This window comes from Malurus melanocephalus, unplaced genomic scaffold (genome assembly GCF_030028575.1).
Source record: "Malurus melanocephalus ecotype Western Australia unplaced genomic scaffold, MMel_1.1 scaffold_707, whole genome shotgun sequence".
Taxonomy (NCBI): domain Eukaryota; kingdom Metazoa; phylum Chordata; class Aves; order Passeriformes; family Maluridae; genus Malurus; species Malurus melanocephalus.
In genome coordinates, this window is record NW_026623939.1 from 240300 (window position 1) to 260007 (window position 19708).

The 19708-nt window shown below is 47.2% G+C and overlaps 2 protein-coding genes across 2 annotated transcripts in view; both read left to right on the top strand.

Annotated features, from left to right (window-relative positions):
• The first annotated feature begins 5864 nt into the window (after window positions 1-5864).
• TRIM45 (tripartite motif containing 45) lies at window positions 5865-13508 on the top strand. The gene is made up of 6 exons (XM_057384402.1): window positions 5865-6206; window positions 8339-9072; window positions 10048-10177; window positions 11978-12092; window positions 12297-12423; window positions 13197-13508. The coding sequence occupies exons 1-6, from the start codon at window positions 5881-5883 to the stop codon at window positions 13346-13348; spliced, it is 1584 nt and encodes a 527-aa protein (XP_057240385.1). The 5' UTR covers window positions 5865-5880; the 3' UTR covers window positions 13349-13508.
• Window positions 13509-18420: 4912 nt separating this feature from the next.
• Window positions 18421-19708, top strand: part of VTCN1 (V-set domain containing T cell activation inhibitor 1) — an 8085-nt gene continuing 6797 nt past the window's right edge. The window contains exon 1 of the mRNA XM_057384408.1: window positions 18421-18452. Coding sequence (XP_057240391.1) covers window positions 18421-18452 — 32 coding nt within the window. The remainder of the gene's footprint in view (window positions 18453-19708) is intronic.

Below are 19708 nucleotides of genomic sequence, written 5' to 3' on the forward strand. Positions count from 1 at the left end.
CTCATGAAGAGACAGGAATGCCACAGTTGGGATGGGACTATATGGGACCATAGTACCCCCCAGGTTAATGCTGTTGCCTCTGCTAATGATTGCTACAAATGCTCTGTAATTAGTCTGAGAATTCCTTTTGGAATACAGGATTGGAATTAATCTTTTGAATTGTCTAGTTTCTTTAACATTGAAATATCTAGGTAGGAGTGACACTTGCTCTCCAGATGTCTCCAGTCACCTCCTACCTGCTCCACAGCCTGTGACTGCAGTGTTCCATGGCTTTCAATGAGCTGCCCCTGGGATGTCATGGAAGTGTTTGCTGGAAAACTGAATGCTATTGTAAAGCTCCAGGCAGTGTCTGAGAAACTATTAGTGCAGGGAGGTTTTTTTTAGGAGGGTTGTTTTTTGGGTTTTTTTGGTCTCTTCTAGACCAAGCAACAAACTGCAGCTATTGCTAGAACTTGAGTCATGAGCTCAGGCCTTGCTGCCTGAGAAGCAGGCTGGCCTGTACCTGTGTGAAACAAAATGCTGGCTCTCATTAGACTGCCTGCAGGGAGCTGGTCCTCCTGCACACTTGTTGCAGTCAGATTTTATCTTTTTTTGTGTGTATATATGTGCATAAAGGTCTGCTTTGTCAGGCCTCATACTGGCCATAAGTCTCATCTAAGTGAATCCTCTGCTCTCATTGCCCTGCAGCAAGGCCAGGTTTTTGTTCCTAGCTGCATCCCAGTGAAATACCCTACTATAATCTCCTTCTGTCTCATGGTCCCAGCAGCAAAGGGAAAGAAAAAACCCAACTSTGTTGTCTTCACAGCATGAGTATTAAGAGTTCACAGCACCAAGCTTGCCAGAGTTCAAGAAGCAATTGGACAATACTTTCAGGTACGTACTGTGATTGATTGTCCTGTGCAGGAACTGGAATTCAGTGTTTGTGGGTCCCTTTCAGCTCAGGGTATTCAATGATTCTATGATCTTTTGCATGTAGAAACTTACAGCCTCTCAGATCACTTCCCTGCCTCAAATATGGCTGAAGGGRAGGTAAAAAARGATTAATGRCCTGACATGATGAAGAACTTGCTTCCTTAGAAAAGCCTCCTTGGAAAAAATCCAGTTTCATCTTCCCTTCAGAAAAAGTAGGCARGATTCAGGAGAGATTAAAAAGAATATATATAGCAGCAGAAAGCTGAAAGTAGCAGCAGGTGGCTGGAAAGCTGCAGGGAGGAGGGGAAAGCAGGAATGTTTGGTCAGAAGCCACAACAAGGGCAAGTCTGCACAAAGCCTRTGTTGCTGGGTGGTTTGGCTGCAGCTGCTGTGGTCTTGAACAAGCTGCTGGCAACTGAAAGGGATAATGTGTGACTATTTCAAAGTCAGATCCACCCATCTTTTGCTGCTTTATTTCTACATTTCAAGGGTTACCACATGTTCATACCCTCTCCTCTTCCAGCCTGCTGTTTCAGGGTTAAGCCAAGCCCTTGTGTGTGACGGTTGTGCCTTCCATTAGTAACACAGGTTTAGACTGCCAGATGTGCTGTTTGGCTGCCTTCCTCCTTCACCTCTCCCAGGTCACACTGCASTGGTTGGAGTCCTGCTGGAGCACAAGTTTGATACATGACAGCAGCAGCTCACAGAAATGTACTTTGAAGTCCAGCCTGAAAATGAAGATACGTGGGTTTACATAAAATGAGGTAACTTGATGTTCAGTTTGGTTTTGTCTCCAAAGCTCAARACAAGCCTGAAGAGAAAAAGCTCCTGGCAAATTTAAAAAAAGAGAGTGTGTATGTATGAATGTGTGAAGGGAGAGATTTGGTAGTGAAAGTGTTTCTCTGTAGAATGAGTTCCCCTAGAAACACCTTGTAGAAAATGTGTGAGAAACCCCAAGACAGAAGTCCTTACTCTCTGTCCAAGTTGTGTCCCCAAGCAGGGGATCAGTGTTGTCCTGCTGCAGCTGTCACATTCCCCTATGTGCCATCAGCTTGCAGGAATTTTGTCATGTGAGGCTTGGGCTTGGGGCAACTTGTGTGTGTTTGAAGCCCAGCACGAGCAAAGATCAAATGGCATCTCCTTTTAGAACCTCCACGGTTCTAAACTAAAAGAGGAGAGATTGGGATTAGATGTTAGGAAGAAATTCTTTACTGAAAGGGTAGCGAGTCCTTGGGCATGAGGCTGGATGMAGAAAGTGAGGGCTGGGGATGATACCAGCCTCTGTGCCTTAATAAATGATAATAATAGACTCTTGGACATGGGGTTGAAAGAACAGTACAGAAATTCTCCTCTCAACCAGTCAAATGCCATATAATTTCAAATGCATCTTTAGCTGAATGAGGGAGAGATTCTGCCTGCACTGGGAGATGTTTGTAAATGCTTTGTTGGATTTTCTGTTGAGGTTTAAGTAAATGGGATGAGCTGTCAGCTGGGTGGTTGGGCACCAGACAGCAGGAAACAGTTTGTGTGGAAACACATAAGGATGGATCAAGTACTCCCAGACCAAGGCTGGCAGTTCTGCCACATCCAGAGACACTTCTGAAATGCAGTAGCTCGCAGGGCTGAGAATTCCACAGTCAAGTTGGAGTTGTTGGTCAACAGGAAAGCAGCGAGCAGTGTATTCTACTTCTCTTTTCTTTGTAAATTCCCCTAATAAGCTATTTTCCACATTTCTCTGGTTGCCATTAAGCTAGGCTCTGGCACTTTGACAAGTTCTCACTTTTCTGTCAACAAGTCATCTTGGACTACTCTGCAGTCTGGTTCACTAATGACTTTCRTTTCACCACTTTTTCAGTTTATTGTTTCTTATGGCAGGATGTCCAAAAACAGCTCCCTAAAATTATCAAAATGGATGCCTCATGCTTTCCTGTCCCTATTCAATTGCAAATGTAATAAATAGGCTATATTCACACTGCCCACAGAGTCCAGGAAGGAAATTATGCTTTAAAGATTTCTTTGAAACATGGTATAAAAAGTTTTACCAATATTCCTTCAGAAAAAATATAAACAGGAAAGCAGCATAAAACTTTCTTCAGGAGAGGCTAATTAGGAAATACAATAGAAATCTTAATCAGAAACCCTTGAAGAGAAGAGAGAAGGAAACCATCAARTCTTCCATATCTGTGTAATGATCTACTGTTTAATGATAGGAAATGAGAAGCTGATAAACAGGAAAAAGAGGAAGGACCTGCAGGGAAAGTGAGGTAGGAAAAGAACAGATTACCCAGGGCAACTKCTCTGGGAGGCTCTGATAGACATCATTAACAACAGGAACAGGAAAACAAGTTTAAAGATGACTTCATTTCAAGTAAATCTTGGGTCAAATGAGACTAATTAGCCATCCATCAACTCTTGTGGCAAAAGGAAAACATTGATGTGATTTTAATGACACGTTTTCATTGTTTCATTTATGTAACTATGCTCCTTTATTGCCCTTCAGTGTATATAAATTAACACATTCTTTTTTTCATCCTTATGTTTTGTCCAGTTACAATGCAAACTCTGAATGAAACAACATGGGAGAGGGTCTCTCAGTCATGTTCTTGCAGTGCTTTACAGATAAATATGCTTAATTGAAGATATTCATAAAGCTCCAGTTTACATGTCCATTGAGTTGCCTTCCACAATTTAGGATGTCTTGATGTAGAGCCTTCCTCCACTGACTGCCAATAGCCAAGAAAGCAATATTATGGGGAAAGTAACCAAAATGAATCATGAGTTTCTACTAATGCAGCTCTAGTTTTTTGGTTGGGTTGTTTTGTTTTTTTTTCCCTGCATTTCTGCTCTTCCTTTCCCCAAGTCTCACAGGGCTCCTTTGATGATTCTCTCCCACTCATTTCACTACAACTTCCTCTAATCATGCTGATAATTCATGAATACAGTGGCAGGGCAGGTGATGGGATTGGGTCAGCTGGGCTGATCTGTCATGTCATGGTTTATTCCACCATCTCTCTGCAGGATTGGASGATTCTGCTGTCCTCTAGATTGCCCACTTTTTCTGCACAAAGGTGGCATTATGATTCTTTCCATTTTCTTCATATACCCATGTTTATAGGACCATATTCTTTCCTCCAGCATGATTCAAAGAACCAGTCTTTCTTCTTTGTGATGATATTGGATATTGTTATCATCTTGTCTCACAATTACTGCAGGTTTTATCTTTAACTTCCACAGCAACCACTGCACTTGGTAATAGTTAATCTGAACAAGGCTGTTGGGACACCTTTCTTCTTTTGATTGGCTTTGAGGCTGTAAATGCTTGATCATGACCTAAAACCTTGATCTTGTATTACAGCATAAAAGACACAGCAATGTTTGAGTGCATCAGAAGATCATTTCTGTGTTGAGCCATTGTCCACCAGAGGGGTTTTAACATCTGTTACATAGGAAATAATAACTTCTGTTTTATACAGATATGAAGTATTTATCTACTGCTCTATAAGTGGACTCTGTGGTTCTAAAAACAAAAACCTGACTGGAGATCTTCCTTSATATTGACTTAGGGAAGTTAAACTCCAGAAGCCTCAAATGGTCTCCWCATCATACTGGTATTCAAAAGGGCCAGCACAATGGGGACAGGTAAGATACTGAATATCCTAGGCAAGCTAATGGAGAGGCTGCTATAAAGTTCATTCATTAAGGGCTGAATGTGGTTCATTCGAGGAGACATTTCTAGAAAAACAAAACAAAAATTGGTTTCAGTCTTTGAAGAGCTTTCACATCAGACTGATAAAAGCAATTGCATAGATCCCATCAAAGTCCAAGAACATCATGCAGTACTTCACTGATGTTGAGCTTTCAAGGCCTGCATTTTGCAGTATTCCTAATTCCCAGGCGCACTGTCTCTGTTAAAGTTTCACCGCTCTCGCTCAGCTGCGCTGCAAGTTCTCCACTGATGCGAAGGAAAAACGACCAAGGCCCAAAGGCCTCCAGCAGGTCGGCATCCAGCAGACCACCCAGGCGCTAAACTTAGAATTTTTAAGCTGGAAGAAGTGGAAACACGATCTACTCGCCGTGGAGTGGGAAGGGGCCGTTTCCCACCAACCCGCTGAGTAACCCCAGAGGTGCCAGAGGACAGCATGGGATCCCTCCCTCGGCACCTCGGTGAGGGTGTTGCCTTGAAAGGGCAGTTTTTAATAATGATACAGACACGGTTAAGGGGATAAAAAGGCTTTTACCTCGGTATTTGGGATCCCAGGTGCACAACTTGATGGCAGAATGCACACCCGTGTACAGCACGGGTACAAGTTTTATAGGTTTCAGGAATTAGCAAATCTATCTAGGATTCCCCAATAAGRAAMYTWAMMAAWKSMRKWAWKRMCCCCYWWTYYWAWKRRKYCCCCCCCCCCAGATGAGGCCAGAGCYCAGTTTACACARGATGTTCCWGAGRGAAGGCTTCACYCAAGGCTGGAGCCTCGGGTTTAAGATAGCACAGGGYACACTGGCTCCTTCCTTAGGATGTTTGGTCTCTCTGCCCAGCAGAAYTCCTAAAMTAAGCTGSAATATCAGGCTYCAGGAATTACAAAYACGTGGGCTAAGGGGTACAGGCGGATGCATAGAGGGTACAGAAAGCGTAAAAAGGAAAAGCAAAAATCATCAGGCATCAAGGGGGACGAGGACAAAGGCTGCTGCTGGGTCCCCTCCGCCCTCCTTCCCCGGAGGAGGAGCCCCATCAAAGGGGGAGGCAGCAGCAGCAGGATCAGGATCCCTCGGCAACCCCCGCCTCTCCCAGCGCAGCCCCCGCTCCCCTCAGGGGCGGTGCCGGGGCGGGAACGACCCCGTGTGGGGCGGTGCGAGGCGCTCCGGGCGGGAATGCTCGGCCGTGAGGGGCCGTGAGGGGCCGTGAGGGGCCGTGAGGGACCGTGAGGGGCCGTGAGGGACCGTGAGGGGCCGTGAGGGGCAGCCGGCATGTCGGGGCCCCGCTGCCCGCAGTGCGCCCAGCCCTGCGTGTCGCCGCGGCTGCTGCCCTGCCTGCACTCGCTGTGCGAGCCCTGCCTGCGGCGGCTCGGACCGCCGGAGGGGCCGTCGGGCGCCGCCCGCCCCGTCCTGTGCCCGGTGTGCGACGCTGAGGTGTCTCTGCCGGCCGGCGGAGTGGGGCAGCTCCCCCCCGACTGCCTGGCCGGGATCCGCRCCGGGGCCGCGACCGGCTGCGATCTCTGCACCGACGGGGCGGCGGCCGGGCGGTGCCTGACCTGCGGTGTCCGCCTGTGCCGCTTCTGCTGCCGGGCRCACAGGTGAGGGGCGGCCCGGGCGGGGACAGCGGGACATGGCGGCTGAGGGCAGCGGGAGGGCGCAGCGGGCAGGGAGTCACACAGGGCGAGCCAGAGCAATGAACTGGTGTGTTTCCCACTTTTTATCCACCACCCCTGCCTGGAGGATGCCCGGAGGATGTTCCGTACTCAGGTGGGGGGACCGGCAAGCTGCTAGCGTAGAATCATAGAGTATCTGGAGTTGGAAGGGACCCACAATGATAGAGTCCAAGTCCTGGCCCAAGACAGCCCCAGGAATCACACCATGTCCAAACACTTCTTGAGCTTATTGGGAGTAGGTCCATCAGCTATGTTATTGGCCAKTAAGTCCAATATCAGGTCACGTTTTGCCTGTAGTAGTGGCCACATGCTGGTTTGCATCTCACTTTAGTATCATCGGSCAGCAGGCATGGGTATAGGCAGGTACTAGCAGGACAAGAGCCTACATGCTGAACTGTACCACTCTGGAGAAGACACATCTCCTAAAGGAAAAGGGAGAGAAGTTCAGCTGCTATTTTGCCTCTCTCCACCTCCAGGACCATTTACTGTGTGCATATGTAAGGACCTTCTTAGGAGAAGTGAAAGGAGATACATGGAAGTCCTGTCTGCTGTGGTTGCTAACAGGTGATGATCCATGTGCTTGCCTCTGAAGTGTTGTAGAAGTCTTGTAGGAGGAAGAAGTTATTGCAACAGTTAGGAGGTAGGTGCAGTGGCCTGTAAGTCAGACAGAGGACAGTCAGCACTATAGAAGAAAAGTGATAAAAAGCCTGAATGGCCTTCTGAAGCAAGGAGCTGACAGGCAGGGTTAGAAAAACACCCAGCAGCACAAGACAGGGAAATCTCAGCCAGGATTAAGCAGCTCAGCCAATTCCCTCCATGTTTGCTGCTCCTTTCCACTTGATTAGTAAATTCTTTCCCCAGGAAGAAGTGAGACATACTCCTCTCAGCCCTGCCCCCCTGCACATACTGATGCTTGCAGGAAAAATGTCTTAGGCTCTTAGTACCTTTCCACTCCGGGTGTAATTTTTAGCATACCATTCTGATTAGCTAATGCCACATGGAGCTGCAGAAGAGTGATAAGAGACCTTGAACAGCAGCGTGCTGTACTGGCAGGAGTAAGTGCAGAAGGGAGAAAGCAGCAGAAAATTTGTCTCTGTGACCCACTCCCTATAGTATTTACTGCTATCACTTTTTCACCCCACTGGCATCTCATTTGATTAAGTTGATGTCAGAACAGAACAAGGGCCAAGGAAAACCATTTTGAAAGGATTTCCTGATGTGTAGGGAAGTTTTCTATGGTGYTGAGTGCCATGGTTGTGCTCCTTGGAACAAGTGAAAGATACCTTAGGCTGAAGTCATGCAACTCTAGAAGGCTTGGAAAATGTGGTGGATCCAAAGGAGATTAGTGCAAATGAATAGTATAAGGTCCATGTCCTGCCCTGTGGTGAGGTTGCTTTGTGTTGTCAGAGCAACTCTACAGAGCTTTGTCCTTGGACTACTTCTGTGCTTTGGCCTTTGCAGCTGCCACAAGTCATTAGTGCAGGAGACAATGAAGGAGAGAGGGGTTTTACATCCTTCTCAATAACTAGCCCCCCGTGTCCAGAATGGCACAGAATGGAAATGTTCTAGTGCTGCCCTGTGACGTGGTGAATGTCTGGGTTATAGCAGGTTCTTTGTGTCCCCCATCCTTGATCTCTTCTGAGCAGGACCTAACCTGGCAGTSAGAAAGAAACCAAGTTTGACTTTTGGAATATTAAGCGTTTACTGTTAGACTGTCTTCTGGCAGTGGCCTGAACTAGATTTCCCTCTGAGGCATATTAGAGTTCACTTGCCTTGTGTCTGAAATCWGTGCTGACTGTGCAGTCAGGGAGGCTCAGGGAATCTGAGAGTGGYCCCTTAATGAGCTGCTTGCAGATGCTGTCCTCCTTCATGTGGAGCCCAGTCCTCRGGAGAGTTCAAGTCCTTTCAGGGAGTTTCAGTGCAGGCAGGAGAAGCAGTGCACACCATGACTTGCAGCCTGGTAATGGCGACTTGCAGCAAGAATGGTATTTGCAAAGGGTCTCAGTGTTTGCATTTTGTATCCAACGTGCATAAATTGATTGGTGGTTGCTCCCTAGGAGACAGAAGAAGACAGCCTCCCATGCTGTGACGGAGCTGGAGAACACCACCGATTGCAGCCAGGCCGGGAAGCCTCTCCTGTGCCACTCCCAYCCCACAGAGGAGCTCCGGCTGTTCTGCGAGCAGTGTGACCAGCTGGTGTGCCAGGACTGTGTTYYAGGCAGACACCGTCAGCACCCCTGYGACTTCACCAGCAATGTCATCCACAGGCATGGGGTGGCCCTGCGGGAGCTGCTGAGGRGCACCCAGCAGCACATGGACACTCTGGAGGATGTGCTGAGCCAGGTTGATGACATGGGCGGTGCCGTTCGTAGTCGCGCCGAGGCGGTGGCTGCAGAGATCTGCGAGTTTGCCAGGGGATACGTGAAAGCCATTGAGGAGCACCGGCACCGATTGCTGAAGCAACTGGAGGACTTGAAGGTGCAAAAAGAAAACCTGCTGCACTTGCAGAAGGCCCAGCTGCAGCAGCTGCTGCTGGACATGAGGACAGGCGTGGAGTTCACAGAGCACTTGCTGAYGAGTGGCTCAGATGTGGACATCCTCATCACCAAAGCGTTGGTGTCCAGCCGCCTGACRAAGCTCAACAGCGTTGCTTACAGCACCCACCCCAGTGTGGATGACAGGATCCAGTTCTCTCCCCATGAGAGGGCAGGGCAGTGTTGCGGCTATGAAGTTTTTGGGGCCATTCTCAATAAAGTGGTTGATCCAGCCAGATGTACCCTGCAYGGGGAAGGTAATGGGGTGCTCTCCAGCAGCTGAATGTGAGCACACTTCTCCCTGAARTCACCCCTCTTCCACTGTACCCACATGGTGTGCAGCTTCCAGCACTCTTGGCTCCCTGCTATCCAGGCATTGACCAGGCACAGAGGTAGAGCACCAGCAGAGGCTGCACTGCCTGCCTATGGGCAAGGAGCCAGGCAGCTTTTCTCATCCAGATGTGCAGAGMATATGGAACTGTCCTGCACAACATCACTGACCTCAGCATAGGGCTGAGGCATGAGGAGAGTTCTCTTGGGGAATGGGAGTGGCACCTACAATAGCAGAACATAATGATTGCCTGGTGGCCCAAGCTGTTCTGCTGTGTGAGCCCAGGCAGACCCCTTTGTGGCTGAGCAAGTAGGTTTTTCCCATTATAGCTTCTGATGAAATTGCTGTAGGAATACCTGGCAATACCTTGATGGTTTTATGGACATTTGCTCACTAAGGACTTGGGAGCGAGGCCAGCAAAAAGATAATGTTCAGACCATCCTACAAAGTACAGCCAGCCTCGGTCATTAATGGCCTGTGCAAATGACCAGGGGCTCATTTGATCCCTTCCATGGCTAACTGTAGGTGTTGAGGTCTCTGGGGCTCCACACTGCACAGTGGGGCTGTTCCTTCTTCCCCTGGGTGCATGGTAGATCTTGATGCCTTTTGGGAAGATGCCAGCTGAGCTTAAGAGTGACAGGCAAAAAGACACATTGGTCCATAGAGACTTCTGGGTTAAACCTGCCAAACATATCTCAGAACCTATGGCTTCACTCCATCCTGATACCTCGTCATATGTTGACTTTTCCCTGTGAGTGGATGGAGCTGTGCATCCCAGAAGCAAAGTCCTGGCTGTGCTCTGATGAGGCTGCAACTCTGCCACATAGGTGGGAGGTGGCAGTCATGGCTTGACTTGAATCCTTTCTTATCATGTTTCTTTCTGGTTTGTGTTTTTTTCCAGATCTTCACAGTGCCCATCAGAACCAGCTGAGTGGCTTTACTCTGCTCTGCAAGGACAGCACAGGGGAGCGCATGAGGCGGGGAGGAGAGGCTGTGTGGGTCACCATCACCCACAAGGACAAGAAGGACTGGTGAGTATTTCACCCAAAAAATCCYTGGTCATTGGCTTTGCCTTCCTGCCTCCCTTACCCCAGCTCCCTGCTTGCTTAGGAGGGAGGATGTGCTGCAGCAAGTAGGTCAGAATCTATAGAGGAAAAGGCACTACTCTTTTTCCCAGAAGTACAGCAGTGCTTCCTACTGGTTGTATTAGGCTGAACAGGGATTGCTGAGATTTGTGTTGAGTCTTTGAGTCATTTGGGCTTCTTAAAGGATWCAACTCCTGGTGTGTGTTGCTAGGCACGGTCAGAGGGAGCTGTTGCTCCTTCTCACTCCTCCCAGCAGACACCCAAAGTTCCTGTAGTTGTTAATACCTAACACTATTATATTAATACCTAACAGTATTATTATAAGTCATTGCACCCCTTGAATGACCATCCCAAGTCAGACAGAGAGTTTACCAAGCCCAGGAGCCTCTCACAGCTGTTGGAAGTGCCTAYTTCAYGTTCTGRAGAAAGAAYCTGTGTTGTGCTTTTGTCCTTTTTSTTGTAGTTGCAAGTGTTGAGTATTTTAACGTTTGAAGGTTTTCTAGCAAAAGCAGGAAAGGCTTCACTTGATCTTGGGTGTTTTCACAAGGAAAATGACCAAACAGAAAAAACTGTAACTGTTTCCAGGCCACACTTGTCACTAATAAGCAGCCAGGCAGAAAAGTAGAACCAGTTGGGGGTCAGTTCTTAAGAAAARTATCTATTGTTTTGTAGTAGCTGGAACCAGATGGCAGCATTAATTTGTTCCAGGAGCACTCGTGGTGGGGTGACCTAATGAAAAAAGGGGACAGGATGCTAAAACCCTTTGCTGTGTTGACAAAGCACACAGAAGCAGTGCTGGCTGCAGAGATGCTTGTCAATAGAGCATCATTGTCCTAGAATATTGTTCCAATGTACCTTCCTTCCCTAAGTGCACATACAATGTAGGAGGGTGCGTGCCTGAGGGTTTAGTGGATTTCTCTGGGTGAGATAGAGGTCGCTGTGGCCACATTAACTCGCTTTCTTGTTCTTGTCCGTATACAGTTGCTACATGGGTTGCTGAAAGCTGTCTGGCTTTGCTTTGAAGCACAACAGCTGCAGAAGAGGTGAAGTTTCACCACACAGTTCATGGCAGGAAATTATGTAGGCAGCTGTATTGATGTGAAGTGTTGGGGGTGGGGAATACAGATTATAAACTGTCATGTCACAGGTCCCAGGAGACTAATTAGTGGAGATTAGCAAGAACACCTTCCTCTCTGCAGAGCTGCCTTATAATTGTCTGTGGAAAGCTTTCCATCTTCCTGTGGAGCAGGCAATTAATCCTGGAGTAACCAGCTGAGGCTTTYTCTCTAGCACTTGGTTCACCAGGGTTCCTTACAAAATACAGTGAGGTTCACTACAAAGAGGGAAATTCAACAGCAGGGAGCTAGAACTCCTCAGCACTGAAGGGAAGAGTTGGGGTCTATGCATTTGGGATAGTGGTTAAAGTGATTCAAACCTACTCTTTTATATCCTGTCTTCTTAATGGGTTTTTCTGGAGGTACCTGCTTGCTGAAATTGTGAATTTACCCCATTTCTGTGGGCTCTTATCTGATGGGATAATCTGACTAGCAAGTGTGCTGTGTGTCATCTTCTGCCTTYTCAGTGTGCAGGTTGCTACAAATCCTTGCAGTGCAGCTGGCTTTGTGTGACTTCCTTTGTATGGTAATTGCAGCTTCCAGTAGCAGGGGTGTGTGAAAGCCAATCTAGGCCAAACTTTGGTTTATACTTAAAACAATTTTCTGACCTCTTGGATTTCTCTGTTCACAGTGCAGTSAAGCCAACAGTGTGTGATAATGGTGATGGGACCTATTGTATTTCCTACAGCCCTGAGGAGCCAGGCTTGTATGCTGTCTGCATCTGTGTGAAAGGGCAGCATGTGCAGGTAGCATTTCTTCCTTCTCTTGCACTACTTCTTCTTTACCAGCTTTTCTTATTTATTTGCTTTAAATCTTTCTAAGAATTACCTCCACCATGTGGGAATTTACGGCTGGGTTTAGTGATCTGTGACCCACAGGTGTCTGGGAATGCAGACACATCTGACAGCACCCCCTACAGCAGCCTGTCTCTGTTTGCTTGTCCTCTGCAGGGCTCTCCCTTCACYCTGCTGGTGAAGCACAAGTTCCGTGAGCACCAGGGGGTGTTTCACTGCTGCACATTCTGCTCCAGTGGAGGCCAGAAAGCCGTTCGCTGTGCCTGTGGTGGAACCATGCCAGGTGGGTGCTCAGCTCTCCCCAAACTGCTGGGTTCAGGAGTGGATAGAGGTGTGAGGAGATTCTTTGGCCCAACTCCTGCCTTGCACATATGCCAGGACTGTGGTCAGCTCAGTAGACATGTTCTGGAGGGGGAACTGCAGCAGTGGGGAATGCAGCAGGACACACGAAGGGTCTTTGTGGCACATGCCACAGGCAGAGCCATGATCCTTGCAGGAGGTGGGGCAGGGTACCTCAGCCTTTCAATGAGGCTGAGCATCATTGTGTCTACAGTGTTCCTGTTCCAGTACTGGCATGTTAGGAGCTTGTAGGCTGTGTCATACAGTGACCAATTCTGTATTCTGGAGAAGTCTCACTCCATGTTTAGGACAAGAGTTCAACTCCCTTACTTGTCTAATCCCAAMCAGCTTCCCTGTCCCTAACCTACCTGTGTCATCATGTGTTTTGCRTGTTTTTAGGATAGAATTGACCTCTTCCTTTTTCTGTGCTTGATCTGTATCTTTGGCCATAGCCACAAGCAGCTGGCATGGGGTTCTGCAGGCCCATGTATGGCATTATTCAACATGCAAGARGACAGAAATTYTTCAGCTTTCCCCARYTWTTTGGGATGGGTTGTTCTTTTTTTRTGGAGTCCTGATAATTTTGGCTTTGAATATGCTCTGCTTTCATCAGCAYGTGCCTCCCCATTTTAGAGAAGTCCTGGGGCCAAAGGCTATRACACACTGGGATTTTCTGGCCCACCTTGGGTTGAGCTGCTGGTGCCTCTTCTCTTGCAGGTGGGTACCAAGGCTGTGGCCATGGACACAAAGGTCACCCTGGCTGCCACCACTGGTCATGCTGTGGACAAGTGAARGAAAGCTCAGAGTGTTTGTGTGGGCCACCCAGCGACACCTCCCAGAGGAGTTTGCTCAGGACAGTGGCACTCTGAGAATCTAGGAGAGCTCCTGAGAGCCCACAGCACTGTTGCTGGCTGCTCCATGATCACAGATGATCCATGAAGATCCCTGTGATCCATCCCTGCATAGCCTTGCTGCCAGCAAACAGCATGATGGATGTATGCTGAGAGGGGATGATGAGGGAAAATAAAATTGTGCCTTATGTTCCACCCAGGGGTGTGTATGCAAAGTTATTTTGTGCTCAAACAGGAGTAAATTCTGGGAATTTTATGCTGCCTACGCTTCTGAGGACTTGTGGCCCGTGGGGACATGCTCTCTTAGAGAAAACACAGTCTGAGCAGTTACCTCACATGAGGGTCAAGATGTGTCCTATTCTGCAGGGTCAACAGTCTCTGCTGTCCTTCTTGACGAGGTCAAGCTGCTCATTGGGGCACATTCCAAGGCGTTTGTGGTCATGCCTTGGAAAGGCTTGGCAGCCTGAATATGGCTTCTGCCTCCCTGTTGGATRTGTGTCTGGATTCTAGCCTTGGATGTGTGCACATAGCACAATTACACTTCTGGGAGCTGCTCTTTGTTTCCAAATTCTGTACTTTCTCCAGGTAAACTGTAGTTTCATTATACCCTGCCTGCAAAGTAGGAGCAAGGTGAGTTAATGTATCTGCTGCAAGTCCAAGAAAACCTCTTGGCACTGATGGGAGCAGGAATTGAAGTGTTATTCACCTAGTCTGTGTGTTCTCCATGGACATGCTGTGGGACACAGTGCTGCTGGGGGTCATGKGGAAGCAAGGACAGTGCTCAGCTCACCAGGGGAAGATCTGGGGACCGTTTGAGCATCAGTAGAAATCACAAGTTTTCATTAGTCTGTCCTGAACTGGGGCAGCTAGACAAGAGCTGCATAAGGAGATGGCACACAGCAAAACTCCTGGATTTGGCTTGTGCAGCCTTGGCAAGGCTATTTTTAGAAGGAGAGCTTGTCCCATTTTCCACAGGGTAAGTGAGATATATTTATATATCTCCTGAGCTTTTACACATGCTTGTACACAATCCATAGTTGGGCAAATGGCATCTGTGATGAGGAAGAAGAAGCACTTCCAATTGTCAGCCTGCTGATTGCTGACAATCAATCAGCAGACACCCTGGATACCYTCCTGTACAAAACACATTTGTGTCATTGAAACTGGGAACACCTCTGCCYTTGCCAGTAGGTGTGTGTTGCTAGGGGCTCCTAATTCTGGCACAACTGTCTGACTGTTGGTCCCCTGGGGAGAGGAATGCTGCTCCAGTGTCAACATTGGTTCTTGCTTTTTGCCTTATGGTACCTGGCTTATAAACAGTAGAAACCTGCACTCTTTGCTTGCTCAGCTTTAGAAGTSTCTCATTTGTTGTTCATTCTTTTTACAAAGCTAGTTTTGGAGCCTCTTCACAACAAAGGAGATTCTTATGCAAATGCTGTTTATAGCTTTCCATTAATCAATCAGAAAGGGCTGTCAAACAACCTGGAGATCAACAGGGGAAGGTTAGGCAGTTTAAATCTCCAAGCTGCTGACTGGTATTTCATGGTGAAAGTTTCATTTGAGTTAATCTTTAATGGAACAAACAGTAACTCATTCTTGTCCTTGCAGAATCGGTGCTCAGTACAAAATGTGATGTAAACCTAATGCCTCATTTTTTGTGTCTTTCTATTTTTTGCTCCCCAGTCCCACTCTGTGTTGTTTTTTCTCAGAGCCTTAATGTTGTGTTGCAGGGGGGACACATAAGGACAGCACTACCTTCTAGGCACGTAATTTCTGTCTAAAAACATCTTAGTCCTCCTCTCAGACAGAAGAATGTGTTTTCTCTTTGTGTTAGGTATGTCTTACACACCCTGTTGCTGACATTTTCCAAGAACCTATTTGTCAGAATTACATCAATGAACATATAAACCCTTCAGGAAACTGCAGCTCTACATTTGTCATGGGGAGAACAGTTTTCAGATAGCTTGAGGTTCTAATCCAGCCAGGRTCAGGCCCTGGTATTGATTTTTAATTTTTGTTAAACTTGAAGGCTCAGTTGGTCCCAGGAATTATGAAGCATTGTCCAGCTACTGTTAATATGTTTGGTCCCAGAGGATATCTTGAAGAACTATGTTCAGAAAAGACATTTAATGACCTTAGTCACTTTAGGGGGARTATGTGTGAGTGTCCTCCCATTATTTGCCAGCAGCCTTCACCCTCAATCTTCATAATTCAGAGTACTTTGCAAGTGAATGTATCCTTCTGATCTGCTGGAGTCTGACATTGGACCTCAACAACCATTCCCAAGATGGGTTTCCAGTGCTTTGTTGGTAAACAGCCTGGGTCAGCTGGTGGATTAGGAGGTGTCATTGGTTTGCTGGGCTATGATGTTATTTCTGTCCAGCTGGTCCTTGARATAATAATGGTATTTTCAAGACAGACATGCACACAGTACTGATAGAACTGCACTGGTAAATACTGAGATTTTTTTTTCCCAGGTCAAAAGCTTTTGTTGAAAAAATTGCCTGTCTCCAAAATCTGGGAAAAAAAAATAGGGATGAACATGAGGAGGGACTTTGGTAGGCAAGAAAAGGAGAATTTACTCCCTCAATAGGGAAAACAGTGTAGCTGGAAGAAAAAGCATCTAGAACAAGAGACTGTGGAAAACCTGGAAGGATTACTGGAGCCTGAAAGACTTATGTGGGGTGCTTCCAGAGTCAGGGTCAGGCTAGGGTTTCTCTCCTTTCTCAGAGAGGCAAACCACACTGGTGACACGATTGCATTTGTGGCTCTGTGCCACAAGTGTCTGTTTTGTCCCTGAAGATCTCAGGAATTGAGCAGAATCTGGCTCAGATGGTCTCTTAGCAGGAAGTGATTCACARGGGTGCACTGATGGGAGTGCAATGTCAGGACAGATTCTGGCAGTGGCTCACATGCAGTGTGGAGGACTTTGTGTGTTTGCAGCCCAGGGTGGCTCAGCACCACCTTGTTTTGAGAGGTAAGGGCTTGTTCTTTTTGCTTCCAGCTTCCCTTCAAGGGCTGGTGAGGCTGAGGGCAGGTATTGCTGTGTCAAGTTCTCCTCCTTCCAGAATCATTAGTGTTCCCATTTCTGGTGCTTCTCAAGTACCTCTTGACATCATTGTTACAGATGTGGGATCACAAGGCTGGAAAGATGTCCTACATTTTTGGTCAAAAGCCAAGAACCTTTTTCAGCTTTCTGGCTGCCTACACCTTTATGGAATTCTCTGTCAAACTTMACTGCTGGTCAGCTTGCCACAACTCCATCTTCTGCTGCTTCTCTTCCCTCATTGATAGCTCCTGTAGCATTCCATGACTCTGAAATAAGGTGTTCTCCCCTTTCCATAAGCAGGGGAACTCTTCTGTAGAGTACCAGTTGCTGGACCCAGCAAAGCTGGCAGCACTTTTGCCTTCTGATGCCTTTACCTCAGTGAAGGCAGCTGATGTGTCYCCAGGTCATCAGCTTTCAGAGACCATAAGAACCAGATCCTGCTGTCACATTTGCTTGGATTTTACCATTAAATTCAGAATTGTTAAAAGCTTGGAAAAAAAAAGCTGCATGGTGTGGTCACAGATTCTTTGTTTCTTTGGGAAGTATCCTGAACACCTCTTGGGGTTTTTTTTGCTGTATGAGCATACAGACAGGAGTAGGCACAAGCATAAGCTGCTCAGAAATGAATGTGGTGTTGCCTTGGGGAATGAGATTTGCCCCTGTCCTGCCAGGTTTGCCTRTGCCTGAGAACAGATATGTTTTTCCAGCATGGAGGTAACCTGATTGTTGACTGTGCAATAGGCTGTGCTGTGGCTGASCTGGAGTTAACTGGAGCTGAAAGGGAACCATGTCCACCCACTGCACACACAGCTGTAAATCAGGTGTCACCACAGCCATAATCAAGTGTCACCAAGGGCAACAGGATATTTCTTAATGTGCATTTCCCACCAGACCATTGTGGCCTAGAGCTATTCTTAACTTCCTGTACTGTTCTGCGAAATTATGAGMGGTTAGTAATCAGAAAAATGCTGACAAATAAGTAATTAATTTTTTTTTTCAGATTGTCWTYACTGACCCGTRTTCATTGGTSTTGATTTTAACCTCTGKYTGTTGCAGAGAAAGTAGTTTGTTTTTTTTAGGTGCTGGACTATTCCCAGGTCCTCTGAGCATCCTCAGCTCTGCATGGGAAAGCTGTTGACYCCCACTAACCATCCAAACTTACTGGAGGTGGCTACAGATGTCAAAAATCCCCTTTTTCCCACCCTCCCTGTGACACAGTCCAGATGTAGATGGCATGGTACACAGGTTCCCTTTTGGGAAACTGAACACAGTGGTGCAAGCTGCCTTCCCTTTTCTGCTTTTTCACAGCCTCTTTGCCCTTCTCAACTTCTTATGCCCAAGAGCTGCTGGTTCTGCTCCCAGCCTCATCTGAGACCAAGCCCAGAGGGAAAGACCTGCAGGGTCTTGCAGGTGCCAATTTCTTTTCTTTACATGCTCCAAAGTGCACCACAATGGCAGTCCTGAGAGCAGCAGGGGCTGGCCTTGTGCTGGAAGAGGAAGTTTGGCCTGCATGAGTTCAGAGGAGGCTCTWAACACAGCACAGAGAGGCAGGGGGRACTCACACTGMAAWKGGGGCAGGAKGGGGACCTGCAGGTGGAAACTCTGCCCAGTGCCAAGGGAATGGTTGGAGATTTTTGCAAGAAGACCTGAGCTAGCCCTGGGTATGACACAACCCCTCAGTGATTGGTAAGGTGTGGATCTCCTGGGACACTTGTGCACTCTAACTCCAGGATTAGCTGGCTACCAAACCACAAGCTGTGCTATTTTTAGTTTTAAATAAGACGTGCTTTTAAATGGATAGGTAGGAGGTCTCTCCTGTTGCCCCAGTATCTAACCAGACTGCCCTGGTGGGGGAATTGAGATGCTCCGTGCTTCCTCATTCCTGAGAGTTCAGTGCTGGTGCTCACCACTCCTTGGCTGACTTCAGTTATTTAAGCAGGACAGCTTGGGAGGATTTATCATGCAATGGACTGGGGCTGTGCTGAACTGTGTGGGACTTTCAGCACCTGGTGTTTGGTTTGTCTSCRTRSAGGCTGTGCCCATGGCATCCCAAGGCCAGGTCATTTTCTGGAGGTATGGAAACTGTTCAGGTACCTGAACCTGCTTTGGGAGAGGGGAGGGAGGGAATTGCATTTTTCACACTCTTGGGATCTATCCTCCTGCTGCCAGGAGCTTTCAAGACAGCAGTTCTTTGCAGCTTGACTATTCTGCACTCACTCAAATTAAGGCCATGTATGTATCAGACACCCACATGCAGGTCATCAGCTGTAGCCAGAATGGAGATGCATGTCCTACAAACTGCATTTACCAGGAATTTGCTACCCCAGGATTGAATGCTGTGTAGCAGTGCTTGAGGAAGGCTTTATTTCTGCTATTTYGGGGTTTCAATGGCTTGAGGAAGGCACACCTTTTACTTATGTTTCCATCACATCAGCATACTGTGGGGAGAAAGAAGTTCCACAAGTTTCCTTGCAGGATTAAGCAATCATGCAAAATGGGAAGACATTCTCAAAGTATTTTGTGCCTCTTATTTCAATGAGCCTGTTTCCTTTGGAGCTATTGACCAAGTCCTGGAGAACTACAGTTGGAAAAAAAAAAGTCATAAAAATATCTACCTTGTATCTTTATCTTCTGATTAGTTGAACATAACCCCCACCAGATGGATAAAATGGCAAACTTTTTCAGCCTTCAATAAACGTGGACTGAGCTTGCATCTGAACCATACTGCTTGAAGAGACACCAGCAAGCTCTTTCCATCCCAGGTGTGGATTTTCCAGACTGGATGGAGACAGAGGTTCCAGTGACGTTTGTGAGACAGTCCTGCTTGCATTTATTCTGTGAAAAAAGTCTCAGCTGTTAGAAGGATCCATCCCAACTGTGCTGAGCAGCAGTGGGGGAGGACAGGCCAATATATGAAGAGACCTCTCACACACGTGGAACATCAAGGAAGAATAAATAGCAATATAATCTGCAATTTTTCACTGACAGAAGTGAGGTGGTTTGTAGGCAGCAATGTCACAGAGTGTAAATATTCCCTGGAGGTTGTGTTCCTCATGTGTCTGGAATGCATGCAATAACCAGTTCTGTTATTCTCAGGAGGCAGCCCAGCCAGCCTTTGTCAGAGAAATGAAATAACTGATGGGTGTGAAAAAATGCACATCTATCCTTTGCTACACTGAAAACCTTCCTCTGGCTTCACCAGTGCCTCTGCCTGCCTGGCCAGGCAGCAGCAGGTTACTGGGAGAAGGCTTCTTTCAGGGGCATTTGCTCTTCAGAAATGCAGATATAGATCAAAGAGAGGGGTGAGTTTTCCAGGAAATTTCACAGAA